The sequence below is a fragment of the Bacillus rossius genome, chromosome 1 (genome assembly GCF_032445375.1).
Source record: "Bacillus rossius redtenbacheri isolate Brsri chromosome 1, Brsri_v3, whole genome shotgun sequence".
Classification (NCBI taxonomy): Eukaryota; Metazoa; Arthropoda; class Insecta; order Phasmatodea; family Bacillidae; genus Bacillus; species Bacillus rossius.
In genome coordinates this window covers 72623786-72644746 of record NC_086330.1, presented here as the reverse complement: position 1 = coordinate 72644746, position 20961 = coordinate 72623786, and the positions used below count along the sequence as shown (strand labels likewise).

Below are 20961 nucleotides of genomic sequence, written 5' to 3'. Positions count from 1 at the left end.
GCAGTAACAATATCAATTTTCTTTATTCATCTCTGTAGCTTCCTGTTTTAATAGAAGCCAGGCAGCAGAAAAGCTCTCAGGGATTTCCATGACTTTTCCAGGTTTTAAAGTAAATTCCTTGACTTTCCCTGACCAATTTCAACTTTCCTAACTTTTCCTTGACTTCCTAGAATGTTGTCACCCTGTTGTAAAAAATAACACTGCCTTTAAGAAAAAATAACACCTCTTTTAAAATATCCCCTTTCTCTAGTCTTAACATTCTCTACATATTATGTATGCAATAAATTTTTCTAATGTGTCCAGGTTAAGCAGAACCCTCACAAAGAATTGGCACTTTTTACAGTATCCAAAAATTGAGATTAACATTTGTGAGTTCCACTCACTATATATTGGTTAGGAAATGGAGGGCAGCATCTTACTGTCGGTGACATACATGATGTTTCTGCAGACTCTCTCTCAAATATCCCGAGTCTTTGTCTTTATTAAGTGATTATCCCCCAAAACTATCCATTATTAAAAACAAATTCTTTGAGCCTGGCACAACTGTCTTAATTTAGCTCAAAAGAATATCATTATATTTTGTTTAATGCTGCACTTTGACACTCATATACCTCCCATCATTTATGTACACATTTTAAAAACAAAATCAGCTGACTTGTAAAATTTCTTACATGGTCATCTACTTTTACAAGTGAGAAAATGTTTTTATTTTTATGAAACATATACATATCTTGCAGTCAGTAAATGTAATCTTAAAACATTACAGCTCGTAGCTTGTTAACTTGCAAGTTGTAGTTTATGAAATACTGTGTTTTATCACATAATCGTCGCACGCGCATAATCGTCGCACTGTGATTTTAAAACGTCCAAATTGGGAAAAAAACAATTCGCGCATAAAAGTCGCACAATGTTTTTGGTCCGGCCGCTGCATTAAAGTTGCATGATGTTTTTGGTCCAGCCGCTGTATTATTCATGTGATGTTTTTGGTCCCGCTGTTAGATTCAGAGCGCTTTGTGTAGGTAGTAAACATGACCTTGCCAAGGTCACAGGACGAAGCACTGAGCAACAACGTGACAATAATCAGTTTTTAAGTTGCAGTCAGGCAGTGTAGTTCTATAATGGGAAAATACATTAATTATTGTGCGGGCTTCAAACTGAAAGAAATTCTTCATGCTGAACAACATGGGAACAGAGCGGCAGGCCGTGAATTTTCCATTAACGAAAAATTAGTGCGAGATTGGAGGAAACAAACAACAGAATTAAGTGAAACCAATGTTGGACGGAAACCGGAAAACTTTTCGTGGGGCGAAACGTGGGAAATATCCGGAAGTCGATGCAAGCGTGCTTGAATATGTGCGTGAACTTCGAAATAATGGTTGTGCTATTTCTTACGAAATGATTCAGGCGAAGGCCCGGGAAATTGCAAGAGCAAACAATATTCCTAACAATCGGTTCAAGGCATCTGCAGGCTGGGTTGTGCGTTTCATGCGGCGCAATAATTTGAGTGTGCGCAGAAGAAATTCCTTGTGCCAAAGTCTTCCTGCAGATTACAATGAAAAAATTGCGAGATTTCACAGCTTCGTAATCCAAAAGCGTAAAGTAAATGCATACATGCTTTCTCAAATTGGCAATGCAGACCAGACACCTGTATATTTTGATATGCCGAGGAACACGACAATTAGTGAGAAAAATGCACCTAGCGTTACAATAAGAACCACAGGAAATGAGAAGATGCTGTACTGCTGCTAAACTTGTTGGTGTATTCTTACTGCTGGCGCCAGTACCATTATGAGTACTCGATTTATAAATAGACCCTTTTGTTGTGTGTGTGTTGTCGGGACAATATACACTGGCTGTCACTATTTTTCAAAAAAAAAAAAATATATATATATATATACATATATATACATATATATATGTGTGTCAATGGTACTGTTATGCTCTTGTACTCTGACCCTTAGAAACATGCATAAAATGTTATTTATCATAAAACACACACTCTTGGACACAGGTAGCTAGGTAACATATATCAACACATAGGGATAAAATTCAGGTTTTTATTATTAAGAATAAAATGGCTATTCATCAGGGACAACTAACATATGTGTAGAGATAAAAATCAACATTAATATAATTAGATAAAAATCACAGAAAAACAATCCTAACGATACTGAACATGACTCGTGGATATGCGCTTATGTAAATTAAACATCAGGAAAATACGTAGCACACATGAATCGTTCACAAAAGTTCGTTAGTGTAAGTTTCGAAAATCAATCAAATGATATTTTTACGGACGCATTCTTACATAACAGAAAAATGTTTGAAATCATAGCACAATTAATTTGTATGATTACTATTTATGTTTATATTTGGGTTCGTATTTGCCTTGGCTTAACTCAGTTTATATGGTAGAGACACGAAACTTGTACTCCCATTTCACCTCTGGGTATCACAAAATAAAATAATAATTTAAATCTTGGAACTAACAATTCATGACGTAGTTCAGGATAATTGACACCTTTTACGTGAAAACTAATCAGTTTGTAGTCAAATCGGAGTTATTTACGACGAAATTACATACAGCTGGGTATGTCTATGGGCGATACAAAATGCAAGATCTTTACTTACAGATTTTCACTCCTAATAACATATCCGTCAGAATATGCCCTTATAATCTTACACATTATTTATTTATACGTCGTTTAAGCTCATCCTGAGTGTCGGATGGCATAATCTAGCTAGCTATATTTCAAATTTAAAATAGGCCTCGCGCCTTTGCGTCGGCATCAGACGCCTTCATACAACCATTCTTATTAATTAAGACGTTCTAGACGCCTCACATCTAAAACACGGCCTCTCATTGGCCGAAACCAAAATCGGTTAGCGTAATTTACAATATAAATACCGTAAATAACTCTCATTAATACAATTGAAAACACAAAAATGCGGTAAATTTAAAACGAAAATTTCCAACAATGAAAATTTCTTTAAGTAATACCCCGAATAAAATCATAGTTTATTCGTTAAGTTCATTAGTCCTTAGAGGGGTATACTCAATTGACTGTCCATATAAGTCCATTTCAGGTCATAGAGTGTACGGGTACATGGTACCGCGTACAGCAACATAAGACTATTTATTAATTGTTTTATTATCATATATGTATTTCTTTATTAGTTATGATACTATGTTGTTGTTTAACCTTCTAATGTAATACGTCGAACCTTCAAACTACGGAACTGTCATGCTACAGCTTAGCATTCATAAACATTGAACTGACTATACTACCATCAAACCTAACCTGATTCCATATTTAACTCATTGTTGTAATTTCACTTCTGTTATTTATTGTAATTTTTGTCTCACCACAAGTATTTTATATTTAATTGTGTTTACATTGTGTTTTGAGGTGATTGTTAATCACCCACATTATTTTGTCTGTTCTTGGATGCATTGTTTACAGCCGCAGGCTATCTTGTAAAATAGCATACCGCTGTGGGCGGAAATGCGTCCGTGAATTATGTTATGTAAAAAAAAAGTAAGAATAGGCGTCTCTTCGTCAGGGTCTATCCCGACGCCGGCCTTATCTAAATTAGCATTTTTGGCATAATCTTAAAAGATTAAGTAAATTCAGTGACTTAATATTAATTGGTATAGTGATAGCTACGAACGTGAGTGTTTGCAGCAATATCAGGCAGTAAAAAGATAAGTTACCAACAAATTAAGTTGAGGCTTATGCTATAAGCCAAAGGTAGCCATCTTGATCTTAGTAGCGTCCTTGGTACGGACTATTATGCAATGTTAATGTTGAGACTGATGATTATTGCAAAGCTAATTATCCATATTAAGTACATTTTTAACATCTGATGGAACAGTATTATAAATTAATATTTTTATTTCAGTGTCCTTTACAGTTCATTCTACTCAGTGGTCTTAGAGCAGAACTCCTGCAAACCCTGAGCTAATAGCCGAGGTGAACACAATATATCATAAATAAATTCTAAGATATTTATTTATTGCACTTAGATTTTTTTTAAACACTGAGCTACGATAATTTTAAATAAGTTGAAGAGTTTGAACACTGAACTGTTTATCATACATGAACTTTTGGAGTGATGATAATTTTAAATTGACGAACTTTTGGTTGAATATAAATCTGTGCCTACGTATATCCTGAAAATTAAACAACATAAAAATAACCAGGAAAGCCACAATAATCCATATCAACCCAGAATTTTACTACAATACATCTACACCATATTTACTTCCCTTTAATAACACATTTAATTACCGATTATTTGCAGTTGAAGTGTTATGTTTTGTGTATGTATTTGTTTATAGTTAAATGTATGTGTTATCGTTGTTGTCATTCTGTATTTAATTAATATGTGTTATGTCCCCATCACAATCCGCACACATCTGAATCATTAAAATTAATTATTATTCTCTAATTCATTTTTTTATGTACGTGTTCAATACTCCTAATCAACATAATAGACCCCTTTGGATAGTATAGCAACGGCGCCCAATTCATCACAGTTATATGTATTTAGCTATATTACTACCATTGGGAAACTAATATTATTGTAGCACACTTCTACTTATATACTTATAAGTACTTATAAGTAATTATTATAATACAATACTACATAGCAATACAAGAGCATAGCTCTCGTAGATATACATAATTAATAAAAATATATTTAAATAACTTTTGCGGGCGAACAATACACAAATTAAATAATAAAATTTCATAATAATAATAACAATTAAAATAATAAGATTTTATAAATAATATCATTAAAATAAGTCATAACTTTCTGTGCATTATGAAAATAGTAACAGCACAATGCGTTGCACGGTAATGCTGGCAGTTACAGCAGACGGAAGAAAATTACCGCCATACGTTATTTTTAAACGCAAAACTTTGCCTAAGGGTTTAGTATTTTCGCGTGGAATACTAGTACGTGTTCAGGGAAAAGGGTGGATGGATGAAAAGTTAATGTTGGAATGGGTAAAATGTGTGTGGAACAATCGTTCGGGAGCGTTATTGAAACGGCCATCTATGCTTGTGTTGGACAGTTTCCGAGATCATCTTGTGGAACCAGTGAAAAAAATGATCAAAGAAGGCAAAACAGATCTTGTCATAATTCCAGGTGGCCTGACGTCTGTTTTACAACCACTCGACGTGTGCTTGAATAAGCCTTTCGAAGACAATTTGCACCGTTACTACGCAGATTGGATGTCGACTGGCGAACATGCCCAAACACCTACAGGAAGATTGAAACGGCCATCATTAGAAAAAGTGTGCCAGTGGATTCTGGCAAGCTGGAACGAGATATCTTTCGAACTTGTCGTCAAAAGTTTCAAGAAAACGGTTATCTCAAACGCCATTGACGGAAGTGAAGATGATGATATCTGGCATAGTGACGGCGACGATTCTGACAACAACCTCGGCGGAAGCAATGGATCAAGTACGGAATAAGCGATGCAGAGTAATTCTGGTGAGTTAAATTATTTAATTTACGGGTACGGTGTTTTACTTAAAACTACTTATTGCTTGTTTGTAAAATTTTTCTCTCTTGCAGGTTACAATGGAAAAACAACTCGTGTATAACAGATGCATTACCGAAGATTTTTTTTAATAGATTGTTAAGTAAATCATTTTAATTGTTTAGCGTGCGTTTGTGAATAATCTAATTATTAATTAAATGTACTTGATTTGCAACGTATTTTGTTGTTATGAAAAACCTAACCTCCAAAAATAAATCCCAAAATCTCACGAAAGTTGCATTCCTACTTTTCAAACCTTATTTTGGCATTAAACGTGCGACGATTATGCGATAAAACACGGTATGCTCCTGATTATAATATTCACATTACATGATTAAATTGTTTTTCTCTATGGGGAAAAAAAACCATGATGGTTGTACACAGATGAGGGCAGAAATTCTATGTGATAAATTTGTTGCTAATTTGGACAGTTCTCTTTATAATTTGGTTGCTTCTCTTTATTCACATCTGCACTTTTGCTGTATTATATATCAAAAAATTAGCCAGAAAACAATAATGTTCGTTGTAATACCTAGTTTAGGGGAACCCTGTTTGTCCACAAAATAAAGGTTTGACAATGCAACACTGAAGCAACAGCTAAAAACATTGAGAAAAAAACAATAATTAGGGGTGTGCAGGTACCCGAAATTTCCGTTTGGTTCCATGAATACCCGAACTCGCCCCGATTAATTTTAATAGATTCGAAATGCTTCAAGTAAAAAAAAAAAGTTTAGCTTATGATCACACATACACATCAATAAATTAAAGTATTTTATTTATTCAAGACAGTTAAAATGTTTAATTTGCAGCTTACCGTATCATATAATTACCGGTAATAGGACTTTGAATACAAATCAAAATTTTGTAACTATATGAACGCAAAGAACATCCCGCAAAGCAAATATTTTTCTGAGCTGCCATTTTGAATGTTGGATTTGTAGGATGAAAGCAGAACAGCAACACCAACATGACAGAATAATACTCTAATCTGTTCTCTGTCAATACTCTGGTTGCACTTACTGCACTCAGGCAACACCAACAAACAGGCATGCGTCTGACGAAATAAAATAATACAAAATCAGACAATTGTTTTGTTATAAAAATAAAAAATAATGTTGAAAGTTAAGTACTATATTTTTTTTGGTATAAATAAAATAATATCTTAGGTTGTTATGGTAGACTTTTTGACGTGACATCTAATAAATCGATAAACGCCGGCTGCACGCACAAAAAAGTGACCCATTACGCACATTGTCCCGTTACGCTCATTTTATATTGCTCTTTGCTAACCTGAACCTCCTAGCATTGCGACCGAGTCCGTGGCGTAATTCTGTTTTCATGCATTTCAATGTAACATTTTCATTGCTCTTTGCTAACCCGTTCCTCCTAGCATTGCTGCAGAGTCCGTGGCGCAAATATATTATTTTTGACTGCATTTTGGTGTTGGGTAAGCCATTTTCCTTCACATCATCCTTGAAACACTCCCATTCGTTTCCTACTTTTCCTATCAACGTCCTATCCTTAACAGAATAACACAGATTGGAAGAAGTTAAATAGCAAACATGTATAAAAGTTATAGTTATCAATTAAATTGTAGATTGCATTTCACTCCTTCTTTGTATCCATACAAAATAGTGATAATTCAATAAAAATTCTTCAATTTTATTCTTAAAGTATGCAATCATTTCATCAATGTTTTGTTATGACGTCACGTTAAACTATCGTCCGTAAACCGACTTTACAGACAACCAATTTTATTTTAATATGTTGTTGGTACTTGTGTGTTAATATTGTTTGCCGATTATTTACCAAATTTGTATATTGAATTGACATAACCTCAAGTCAGCGGGAAGCCTAAGATGTACATCAAGTTCTGTCCCTGCCTGAACACGCCCCAATATTCACCTTCGGCCAACCTCGGGTTTATTTATATATATTTATATTTGTCTGTTTATTTTAATGTAGCTATACTAAGCTAACTAACAGTCCATAGTGTTTTAAAGTGTTTTAATGTAGATAACCTAACCGACCACTTTTAATATTTCAATTCATTTTTTCTGCGCAAAAATAAAATAAATCCTGAGGTTGGCAGAAGGTGAATATTCGGGCGTGTTCGGGCAGGGACAGAACTTGATGGACATATTAGGCATCTCCAAGTGAGCACACTAATAAACGTAATAAAGTAGCAGTCTAGAAGAATTTGAGGTACCATATTTACTCGCGTAAAGGCCCCCACTTTTTTTTCCAAATTTTCGACTCCTATACGCGAATTCGGAGGAAAAAATAGATCTTTCTTTTTTTCAGGTATGAAAAACTAACATTTAATAAAAGCAAAATGAAATACCGCCACAACTTATTTAAACGCCAATTAAATTTTGATTAAATGAAACAGCAGGCGGAACGACTGGCAAGTCGTGCGTCTTTGTTCTAATGAGGGTGGGTGGGGGAAGCAACGACGCGGCACGAGGGATAGAGGCAGTTAATCCACAGGGGGGGAGAGGCAGCGCTTTGACAGGACCTCCCTCCTGTAAGCTAGTCAGCCAACCAGACAAAGGAGTGTAGGTACCTGCTCCACCCACTTCCCTTCCCCTCTTCTACTCCGACAACACTGCACATTATCGTTATTCCTACTTGCATAAGTCTGTGGATTTTCAATTCCAGCTTTGGTTAATTCATATATGGTTGCTATAAACAGGTATTCGTTCGATAGTGGATTTTCGAATATGGATGTGTAAAAAGCAAATAAAATAAGGAAAAATTATCTGGAGAGGAAGATACGTACTGAGTGAGGGTCGTACTTTTCTTTACATTTCCGTTCAGCTCACAAGAAGAGACTACAGCGGAGTTACGTTATTTTGATAGACGTCAATTTGGGTACATCAAATTCCGCATTAATTTGACGGAATTATGTATTTTCCGAACTTCAAGAATAAGCTTACTCTTCGGTCGATATCTACATTCCAGACCATCCTGGGTTCGAATCTTCGTACTTTCCATCCCTGAAGGACGATGGTCGGTGCAGTCAGTCGCTGTCACAAGAATTCTGAGGCCTGAGTTCCCGACACAACCATGACGACCATACATCCAAGGTTCCATGTTGTCTACGTCGGTGAGATCGTTTCACAATAATTATAAAGACTTTTCAGGATCAGAGAAGGATGCTGGACTGCCGTCATCTAATTTTACAATTAGAACAGTAGTATTTGTAGTTTTCAGCTGGTCAAAACGTCCTTGTCTCTGATTACCGCAATCCAGATGTCCAGTGCAGCAGAGTTTGAAGTGTCTCCGAACAACTGAACTAGACGTAAGGTTACGTGAATCGAGACATTACTAGTATGAAATACCTTTACTTAGATTTTTGGCTCTCTAGGAATATATGTCCGCATACAGATAACTATCACTGATATAGTATATATGTTATTGAGACTTAGATCACCTAAATAGATGTCATTAATGTTTGCTTGTTCTTTTAAGTCAAGATAATAAAAAAAAAACTAATATTTTGGAAGGTATAACTAGTTACGTCAAATTCCTAACCTTTGGCATTACTTTTAAAATATACATTTTACAAATCGAATTCATAAATGAATATTTAGTTTATGATTCACTCTACACTTCCTTATTACACATTTTAGACACTTACATGTCTTGTAAGCGGAAACATTTTAGCCAGGAACAAATGAGTGTAATAACTTGGATAAAACAATATTAATAAGAGGAATCATAATTAATTAATTATTTCTGGAGAAACATATATATAAAATTAGGCACCCAATTTCAATAAATAAATATACCACGTTCTACAACGTTTTTAAATTTTTTATCAAAAATGTTTACAAAACAAAGAGGGCGGGCAGGGCCTTTACGGGAGCAAATACTGTAGTTGTAAATGCCTTAAAATAATTTTATTTGAAGCGTCTGCGTATATGTTCCCACACACGTTCATGTTCGGGCTAGCTTACTTGTACCATTGAATATATATAACGTATAGAAGTCGCGAGAGGATACAATTTATTCTGCCAGTTTTGGAATCCAAACTGAGGTAGTTGGAAGCTCCCCCGCCAGACAGCTCTGCTTTCGAAAAGAAGGCACTCGTGGTTAGTGTCTCCCACGCTAGAGCGCTATAGTATCGCTTGTCTCATGGTTGCGCGCGTATTATCTCTTTCTTTCTTTCTATCTCTCTCACTCTCTCTCTCTCTCTCTCTCACTCTTTCTCTCTCTCTCACTCTTTCTCTCTCTCTCTCAATCTTTTGTATTTTGTTTCCGTTGCTGTGTGGAGAGCCAGCGCATTGACAAGGCGGTAGGTTATGCTCGTCAAAATGATGCGTAAATTGTTTAAAGAACCGAAAGCAAAAAATAAATCCTTGAAATATTACACAATTATTTAAAAAGAGCCACATATATCAGTAATTCATTGGTGTTTGATTCCATATGGTGTAATAATTATTGTATTTGAATAAAAATTGGTCCAATTGGATATAAAATAAATATTTTATTCAACAAATTAATTAAAGTACCTCAAAGAATCCACTTTAATATATATTCAACCAAATGTATTTAAAGCGGAAATTATAAAATACCGGACACTATTATATAAATAATTGATCAGTGTAAATCTGTGCACGAACTTAGTCATACATTCATAAAAGCTCTAACACCAGAAACTCGATTTTATCGGGAAAAAAATTATATATTAAAGAAATAACTAAACAGTGAACATGTACATACATATTATTTATGTTTGCATACGTGCAGTGAATATTATTTTGCAGTGATAAATTAATATTTTATTAACATGGCTAGATATAAAAAAAGTTTATAGAAAATTTTAAAAATATTTACTACCTATACTTTTCAGAAGTAAGGTTGGTTTGTAAATTCTCCTTCAGAAGCATTATACAACACAGTGCATTGAATTGCATTACAAGTCACATAAACAAATTAAAAATGGGTGGAAGTAAAATAAAAATACCACAAACAAATGATTATACGTGCTTATAATTTCCAAATAATGAGGGCCCAGTAACTTTGAGTTAAGTTGGTGTATAAAACTCTTGCGAAAAACAGTTCTCTGTATTCTAGAGTTGTTTGGAGAGTTTATTTACATGCACAAAACTTTCAATGTAAAAAAAGCCACATAATCATCCTATCATAGTACCGTAGGTGACATTTTTGACAGGTCGTACAACGAAATTTAAGACTTTGACATATGAGATATGAATTATGTGAAGCATTAAGAATTTGTGAAGCAATAAACAAAACTAACACATATTCATGTAGTGCAAGACTAGTTAATCATGTATTATTTATTAATAATTTTTGTTTATTTTACAGTAAAATATTCAGCGGCCAAAGACTTAAGCCGTCGCAATAAATGTTATTTAAAGCCACCTTAAGTGAAACAGACTGTGGCTAAATGGGGCACAGTAATTTTGAACGAAATTGTAATTGTGCAAGTTCCCATGTACCACAACTGTATTTACCTTATACAGTAGAACCCTGTTATAATGTTTTTCAAGGGAGCACAAGAAAAAAACATTATAAGCAGGAAAACGTTATAAGCAGGAAAACGTTATAAGCAGGAAATCTCAATTTAGCACTTAACAATGTTCGAGCTTTATACCAACGAACTCACCAAGCTATGTAAACAACTTTAATGTTAAAACCAAAGATAGTATACTTGATACATGAATTTTCTGAAACAAGCCAAAAAATTTTCAACTTCGTCTTGTTCCCTGGTTAAATTTTGTTTGTCTTTAAAGATAAACTGCCACATTTTTTGTAAAATTGTCTCACGATTCATGATGACAACATTAAGAGTGAGAACGTCTAATCCTTCGCCACCTGGAAATGTTTAATTTTGGGATTCATACGTATGAATGAAAAAAAAATTATTTGTAAGCAATAGAAAACACTTTTAGTTTTGCCCTCGCTCAATGGTTGGCAACTTAAATATCGTAGGACTATGTACGTGCATCTGAATACCCACTGGAATGGCAAGGAAGAGAAGAGTTGACTAAGGATGCCAACTGACACGCAACTATGAACATTGTATACCTTCAGTATATTGCATAAAATTGTATTTTAACAAACTTCATGTATTGTATGGCAGTGATTGTAAACATAAACATACATAAAGGAAACTTTTTATCGTAAGTGTTGGAATAATTTGGTTTTAAAACATTTTTTCCCCATTTATTGAATGTTAGAAAGTAAACATTATAAGCAGGAAATTACACTATTTATGAACGTTATATGCAGGAAATAAATACATTGTCCTTATGGGGGAAATATTGGGACTTTAAAAATATGACATTATAAGCAGGAAAACATTATATGCAGGAACATTATAACAGGGTTCTACTGTATTATATGTATATGCACAATAAATTTAAATATAACTTAACAACTTAAAAAAACAAAACAAAAAGAAAACAGTACAAAATAAATTTCCAAGAATTATTTCATTCTAAATATCAGTATATAACACTCTTCCATTGCGTATAAAAATTTTGTAACTTTTACTCCTGTACATTCTTAACGATACGAAACATGCACAATGCCATCTAATGACATTTAACAAAACTACGTATTATGTTATTGTCCATAAGTATACGTTACGTATACGTTTTATAGATTAAGTAAAATAATCTCATTATTTTTTTAAAACATTAACTAATGTAAAATATTTCATTGTCGAGCTTTAGCAAACGACTTACACACGTGCAATCACTGACACGTATAAAGGGAGGTTTATAAATCAATGACTCATTAGAAAATGTACGTGTTTGTTTCATCATCTGTGAAATATGTAAAAATATGATCGTGTAAAACGCAGAGGAATAATCAACTGTCATATGTCAGGACTGAGATTATTTGTCAGAAACGTTTGTTGAAAGCTTTCAAACTAGCAATAGTTGTAATGAAGGAATAGCCCAGTCAAAATATGCTAAAATTTCACTCGTAGTCGAATTAAATCCAATATTTTTGTTACACTTTACACGTATTTAGTAGTGTCCAGGGGAATTAAAATCAAAAGACATGATGAATAGGAAGTGAGATAGTCAGAAACTAGAAAGGATTATAAAAAAAGGCATTTGTTTTTGATTTTTAAAGAATTATCTCGTAAATGATTAACCTTGAAAGAAAACGTTTTTGATAAAAAATGGAAGACCATTAAAAATCCTATAAAATATTATTTTCACTTTTTTCATATCTCCAATATTGTTTGAGATAGTTTCGCTTAAACAATGAGTTTTTCTTTTTATCTCAAACCTTTTTCCTATAGCAACTGACCTATATATTTGTGAACCGTGCCTCTCGTATGCCAAATGCTGTCATTTGACTTTACAAGACATGTTTAAGCTAGAATCCATGATAATCCAGAATTCAACATTTTTTGCATATCAGGGTTACTTCTCAATAAAAAGAACTGATAGCGTTTGGTCAGACAGACCACAGAACAGACTTAAATGCGTAACATGAAAATTGTTGGAAGCCTTACACGAGGACGAGGATTCACTGATAAGTTCTTTGCGAGTGGATCTTGGGGATGACCGCAACTGCATCTGTTCATCATTGAAGAGTTATGCAGTACTCAGTTTATATGTTTGAACTTGATTTCTGACAATCTCGAAGAAGTAGGGATGCCACAGATTAATATAAGATCTCTGCTTAGCTAAAGAAATCAATAGAGAATAATTTTGGAAAAATTCTAATCAAGCATTGTCACGAAAAGATCAAGTTCTCCCTCTGGCGAATATTAGCTACACTATTACTTTCAATTGTAATAGCTCATTCATCATTTGCTAGTTTTCCAGAGGATAACGATAAGTTAAGAAAAATAGGATGACTTGATCATGTATATGCAGTATGAGTTGGCTCCATTTCATTTAGCTCTCTTTGACGAAGCTGGGATACGGAAAGCTAAGAAAGCAACCCTGTACATGTTTTAGGTGACAAGGGAGAATTTGGACTTGGAGAACGCTGACTTTGTTCTCAATGGTGGTTTCTTACTACACAGTCATATAGCCGACAAGTGGTACTGATTCATCTATTTGCCAAAAATATTTCAATTACATTATCATTTCCTAGTTATCATGACTGTTGATGTGACATTCCATGCAGACCACTAAACAATTGAAACACAAAATCATAAACATCGGATTGAATTTGAGCACATAATATACTTTGGCTGGGCTAGAAGTCTAAAACACCTCGTGTTTAAATGAGTACCTAATTTTAAGAATATCAATATAAGTGTCTTCCAGGTCAATTTTGTTTCTGGATACATAATAAAGTATTTTGGAATTTAAATTGTTCATAACTTAGGTAATAACGGTAGAATATAATGCATTTTAAACAGTTTTATCTACGTACTTTAAAAAAGTACTGAGGTGGTTGTGTGGACCAATTTTTACCACGGTTTTGTTTTTATTTTTGTATAAAACAAAAGTTCGAACTTATGTTTTTCTTACACTAATCCACTTGCAAAGTATGTTCTCTGGTAGATAAACGCAACATTTTTCACATGACGTTTTTTGACAGGGATCATTAAGCTACTAACATCTTAATATTATAAAGTAATAAACAAAACAAAATACTAATGCAGCTGCAGTCTATCTACTCACAAATTATTTAGTGGTTTAGTTATTTCTTAAACATATTTTGCAATCAATCTTAAAATTTTTGTTGAAACGCTTGCCAAACAAATGCATTTTATGTGAAATAGACGACGTGGGTAATACTTGGCTAAAACTTTGAGTTTATTTAAATTTACATCGAAAATTAACTAGCGTTCACTCGATTTTAGTCAAAATTATTAAATTAAAAATATGCTGTTGTAGTAATCTAATTAGTTTTTTTAAGTAATTAAAACGTGGTTATTTTAAATTTAAAAGAAAATAATTCTTTACCAATTCATACTAAATAATTAGGACTTTCCTCGCATACTCACGTCAACTTTTTTTTTACACAGTATCTAACTGATAAATAATGTAAAACAAAATTGGCAAGTTATAATTCACAACTTCCCTGTCATTATTTTTAACTGGGAAGCGGAAAATTGGAACATTGATGTGCCTCGTGAACTGATCCTCGTATTCTGACAACCCGTGTACGCACCTTTTTACCCTTCAGAATGTTTGACATAAAATTACCAATGCGAAATAAAATTAAAATAAATCCAGTAACTGTCTTCTCCCGGGGTTTCGTGGCTCTCAAAGGCAGTGGTAAGGAATACTTATCGTCAAGGTCACAGAGCGGTGCTGATACCAGCTTCCCATACATGGGAGGGTGAAGGGAGGTGGCATGACTGGCTGGTTAACGTAGTACTTGCTAAGACCGCTAGGGGCGTGTGCTGTCGATACTCAGCGATTGAAGCAATCGCTGCGACGGAGCTTCCTACTACAACAATTCTTCTGCGAAAACGGACAGAAAATTTAACCTGGGCTCACGACTTCTATACATTATATATATATTCAATGCTTGTACACAATATCGAAGGTTATGCAGTAAAGTAACTACAGTTTTCTGTGGTAGCCTACTGTGCTGAAGAATGAGTTACGCTGCCGCCAACAGTGATGCTTTGGCATGTGTACAGCCGACGTCATTGAAAAGTCGTAGCAGTGTTTGGACCCATTTTGAAAAAGTGTCTGAATTAAAATCAAATTGTAATACATGTGGGCGGGAACTCAAAATAACGACAGGTTGCACATCAAGCATGGCCAAACATTTGAAGTGACACACAAAGCAATATTCAGAATTCTTGCAGATGCAGATGGAAAAGCAAAAACCAATACATGTAGTAAAAAAGGCTCAAAAATCTTTACCATTATTGTTTACAAAAAGTAATAAATATTCAGTTGACAACCCCCGTGCAATCTCCATTACAAAAAGTATTGGCAGAATGATTGCAATTGATCTTCAGCCATTCAGCATGGTTAATGACAGAGGTTTCGTTGAAATGATGAATTTAGTAGAACCACAGTACACAATTCCTGACCGCACTACCTTTTCACGAACTGTAATTCCACAAATGCATGAAGATACAGTTAAGAAGGTCACAGAAGAAATGCAACATGATTTTCAAAATGGTGTTGGCTCCATTTCATACACTAGACATGTGGACATCTCGCAGTAATGATAGCTACTTGTCACTGACTTGCCATTACTTGACTAGCGACTTTGTCCTTGTACATCACATTGTACATCCTTTTTCTGGGGAACACAGCGGTGCTGCAATTTGCCATGTATAGGGATGTGCGAATCCTTGATTTTCAGTACGGTTCGAATCCGATTCAAATCCCTGGCAATATTTGAGATATGAATCCGATTCCGAATATTAAGCACAAAATAATTAAAAATAACTGATTATTTTAAAAATAATGTATGTTCTCTTTTTTCTAACTGTAACTACTAGCAATTATTTGTTACACTGAGATTGAAATGTTTATAAGTATGTAAACTTAATTAATAATAAACACTTTAAAATAAGAAAACCAAAACATATTGATTCTCCAACTCAATCGTAATAAACTGCACGCCACAGGGAAATCTCAGTTTTATAAACGTTTCAGTAAACGAAACCATTTTTTCTCCAATAAATAGCCAAGACTTTTTTTCTTGTAGGTAAGTAATTGTTTTTAGTTTATAGTTTGCTGTACGACAAAATTCGTAATTATATTTTAAGCTCTCGAAATCTCGAAATTCTTTTAATGTCACTGTGTTAATTATTTAATTTAGATATCTTTCTTTGATACATCATATTATAAATACTTACGTAATAGTAGCCTAATTTCATTTTTCACTGCTAGTATTTTTGAGCCATATTAAATTAATTTATAATAGGGATGGGACGAATCCACATTTTGGTCGAATCCGAATCCTTGTTCGAATCCTCAGTGTTTGTCATTGAATCTCGAATCCCAGTCCCACACTAAACTTCACATGTTATTAAAAAAAATCACACATTTATTTTAAAAAATTACATAGGCCTATGTATTAAAAAAAATCACATATGTATTTATAAAATTATAAAATAAGTGCATAGTGTATAAACCTGATATAAAACAGAGACAAATAACCTCAAAAACCACACACGTAAGTTTGCATCTGTCTAATTCTCTGTTAAATTAATCCTTCCTATGTTTTCAATAAAATATGTTTGTATAACAGACACCATTTAAAAAAATTTACATTTTTTTCTGCAATGTTACATTATTGAATGTTGGAAATGATCAAGTAGTTATGCTAATTGACAAAATGCAGCGTAGTTCATCTTATGTTTGTGCTTTTTCCGTTACCTTTATAATATAGTTTAGGTATAATATTTTCTAGAGCTGGACGAACCTCAATTCTCTGGTTTCAAACTGAGCCGAACCAAACGTCATACAGAAATAATTGTTTTGAATTAAAATGAACCGACCACCAGAATTTTGGTCTTTAACTGAATGGTGAGAAAGAAAAGTTCTCCAGCCATATGTAAAATTAAAACATTATATAGCTTAGCTATATTAAATTACAAAACATTGTATAAGTAAAGTTTATGCAATAAATAATGAAGGGAAGGAAAGAAAACAGTTTAGAGAAAATCATTTTGCATTTAATTTCTTTATATATACATACTTTTAATTCATGAAAAAGTTCCATCTAAATTTCATAAAGAGTATCTTCCTTTTTCAGTGTTCACTAACCTTCATTAAAAAAAATATAATATTATAAAGATGACGAACATTCAGCACAATGCCACATAACATATTTTTGTGGTAGACATAACCTAACATTTTTAATAAGTAAAACTTTTTAATAGGATATTAAAAAAAAGTCGAATGTGAATTAAGTTACCTATCTACATTACAAAACCAGCTGACTGCAGTTGCTGTTTTCTTGGAAGAATGCTGCTCGCCAGAAGAAACTTTAGACATTTTTTGGGTGGTTCTGGGTCATCTGGGTCGTCATTATCTTTTCTCCATTTGGAAAACTTCAACGACGGAAGCCTGCTCATCGCAAATCACCTCACGAACAATAATATTGTAAACGTAACATAAGAAGTGTGGTTATAGAAATTTGCGTCAGAAAGAAGAAAACACGAAAAATAATGATGGCTGCCGCGACTAAGCTAGTCAACTTAGTACCGTACTGTAAAATTTACTGGACCAGTACTTTTAATACACAAGATTAAATTAATATTTTCAGTACTTGACTGATATAACCAAAAAGGCCAAAGAAAATATATACATCCCAGTAATTTAAAATACGTAATTTACGTTATCATTTCCTACCGCATTTGTCTTGTGTTAACTTGATCACGTTAGTTTTGCCGAAATACGAGAGTTCTCATACATGCGCTTTAGTTTAACGTATGGGGTACGCAATGTTTGGTGATTTTACAATACTTATCGTACACGCACTATAGTTAAAGGTATAATATACAATACCTTTGGCATTTGTACGATAGTTTATATTACGTAGTACGAGAAATGCATACAAAAATCTCTAAAGTAAACAAAAAAAGGAGGCGCGCCTATATGAAAAAAATGCTATGCGAGTTATGCGACGATTAATAATTTTATTTTTATTTTGTCTGCGCTTGAAACTGTTGAGGCGACGATTATACAATAAAAGTCGGAATATTACAAGTAATGGAATTTTGTTGTGCTGTTTTGTGAATGGTCTCAAATGGGGGTTAGAAAATTAGAAAAAGTAATTTTTTTTAAACGAACGTTCGGTTTTTCGAATATATTTTATGAGGTTTCGATGAACTGAACGTAAGGGTTCGGTTCGGTTCGGTTCGGTTAGGTTCTAAATTTTCGAACTTCGCCCAGCACTACAATTTTCAATTACTACCTAAAACTCTTAAAAACCCACCTCGAATCCAACCTCGAATCCCACCTCGGATCCTACGAATCCTCGAATCCATAGGATTCGGTATATTCGACGAATCCAAGATTCGAAAATCCCATCCCTAATTTATAACTATTGTGAATATTCGTAATAGTGTTTGAATCCATGTACTTACAACGATTCCGGGTTCGGGTAATTGTGGATTCGAACCGTACCCGAAAATATCGGGTACTCGCACATCCCTAGCCATGCATTATTAGACGTTTCAAACAAGTGGAAAATTCCCCAAGGTGTACATGTGTATGTCTTATCTGATAATGCAAAGAACATTAAACTTGCACTATCAAAAACTTTTTGGGTGCCATTCAAATGTTTGGGTCATACCCTGCAATTAGCTGTAAATGATGGAAAAAAGGAAACTCCTGGCATGGAGTCAGTTTGCAAGAAAGCATGCCACATTGCGGGCCATTACAAGCGTAGCTCACAGGCCACTCAGCGGTTGCACACACTTAAAGAACAAATGGGGAAACTACAACATGAACTCATTCAAGATGTTGAAACACACGTTGGAACAGTGAATATGCAATGCTTTTACGTCTCTTGGAACAGAAAGAAGTAATTGCAGCTGAGCTTGCTTCTTCATGCTCAATGGATAATTTAAATGCTCTTGAATGGAGATTGATTGCAGGTGTGATGGATGTATTAGCACCTATTTATGAAGCTACTAATGATTTCTGTGGGGAAAAGTATACCACCATTTCTATGGTTATCCCCATTGCAGATAGCATTAAAGATTTGTTAGAAACTTTCATCTCAAGAGCTGAAGCAGGAAGTGGCGTTGTCTTTGCACATAACATGCTTAAGGCAATTCTTGTGCGATTTCCTGACTACAGACTACGAGAAGAATATGTTATTTCAATGATTGTAGATCTAAGGTATAAAGCAATTTTGTTACACGGCCATGAAAAGAAGAAAGAGCAACATTCTCTAAAATTGTTCATAGAGTCTGACAAGTTCTGAAGGCATCCATAAGGAACAAACAGGGGCACAACATACACTTTAGCCATTATCATCTTCTCAGTTCTCAGTGTGGAACAAATTTGATACAGCTTCACAGTCAGTGGCCGTGAATCATCCCTTACCACATGAGAGAGTGCTTGATGACATTTCAAGGTACATCAATGAGCCTGTCATCAGCCGACACACTGATCCATTTGCATGGTGGAAAGCAAATCAATTCCGGTTCAGATACATTTCGGTGGTTGCCAAAAGATTGCTGTCAATTCCCGCTACTTCGGTACCAAGTGAGCGAATGTTTTCTACAGCTGGTAATATTGTGTCTTCTCGCAGGGAATGTCTTGCGCCTGAACTCGGGAAAAGTTGACATTTTTACATGATAATTTGTAAACACCATCTCTAATACAGGCTTTTATTTGCAGTGTTTTATGTTTATTAAGCTTATCCATTTTTTATATAGGTAGGTACACAAGATGATAATGAACTTGACACACCTGAATTGTTTATTGAAAAGGGATGTTTGCATTAGGCATTGAGCCTATATTTTTAGCTTTTTGTGAAAGGAATAAGTAGCTTTAACATGTAGGTCTACGTAATTCTTATTTTTGTAAAATCATTTGTTTCAATGTATGTATATACAGCCTACCATAAATCTTATGTCAAAGTGTTTTATTTTGTATGTAAACTGTAGCAGTGTAGCCTATATAAATCTGTGAATGTTGTATATGAAAGTAACAAATAGCATTTAAAGAAGTTCTTACATTCAATTTAATTATTATTTCTACAACTGCCAGCTGGAAATTGTATGTAATAAAATAATATTGTCAACTCTTTTGTTTGTGAAACTATTTATCCTTCAGTAATATGAGCATATAAACTTAATGCAAATTATTATGATAATAAAACTTAAAAATGAAAGAAAAGATTCAAAATTGGAATCGAATTTCAAATAGTTGGTAGGGATTCGATTCAGAATCAAATCGAACTGAAAATGGAGGATTCACACAGCCCTGCTCATAATATTTAACAAAGTTTGGACCAGGAATCATCACTGCTTTAATTTCAACTTAAGATGAATTTCTGTAAAAGTAAACTTAAAGCCAGAGTGTAATGTTACTTATTTAATTAAAATATGATTTATATTCTGACACAGTACCTTCTGCATATCTTTTTCTGTACGTATTTGCTCGAAGTTCTTCGAGGCTGAATTCAACATTTCCAGCATACACCTAGAACATTCAGAAAAAATTTCACCTTATGAAATTGTTAACATATTCTAAAAAATAAGAATATACAATAACCTGGTAGAAACTTTAGAATATAAAAGAAATGTAAGACCGCATTGATATATAAATGTGTCATAGCTGTTCAACTATAGACAGGTAACAAAATTAAGTTTTCTCACAGCCACAAAAATTAATCAGATGATTGTTAAACATCAGTCGTAAATTGTGTGAATGTATTACATATAAACTTTGAGTGGTCTGATTCTATGTGACATTTGTTTAGTGATTATGAAACTTGTGATCAAGCCAAAAAATAATGTG

At 33.9% G+C, this 20961-nt stretch overlaps 1 protein-coding gene across 4 annotated transcripts in view; it reads right to left on the bottom strand.

The window, feature by feature from the left end:
- The window catches only part of LOC134537618 (mitotic checkpoint serine/threonine-protein kinase BUB1 beta-like), a 222425-nt gene that overhangs the window by 107115 nt on the left and 94349 nt on the right, over window positions 1–20961 (bottom strand). For all 4 annotated transcript variants that reach the window (XM_063378288.1, XM_063378282.1, XM_063378272.1 and 1 more), the window contains exon 8: window positions 20571–20643. In XM_063378288.1, coding sequence (XP_063234358.1) covers window positions 20571–20643 — 73 coding nt within the window. The remainder of the gene's footprint in view (window positions 1–20570; window positions 20644–20961) is intronic.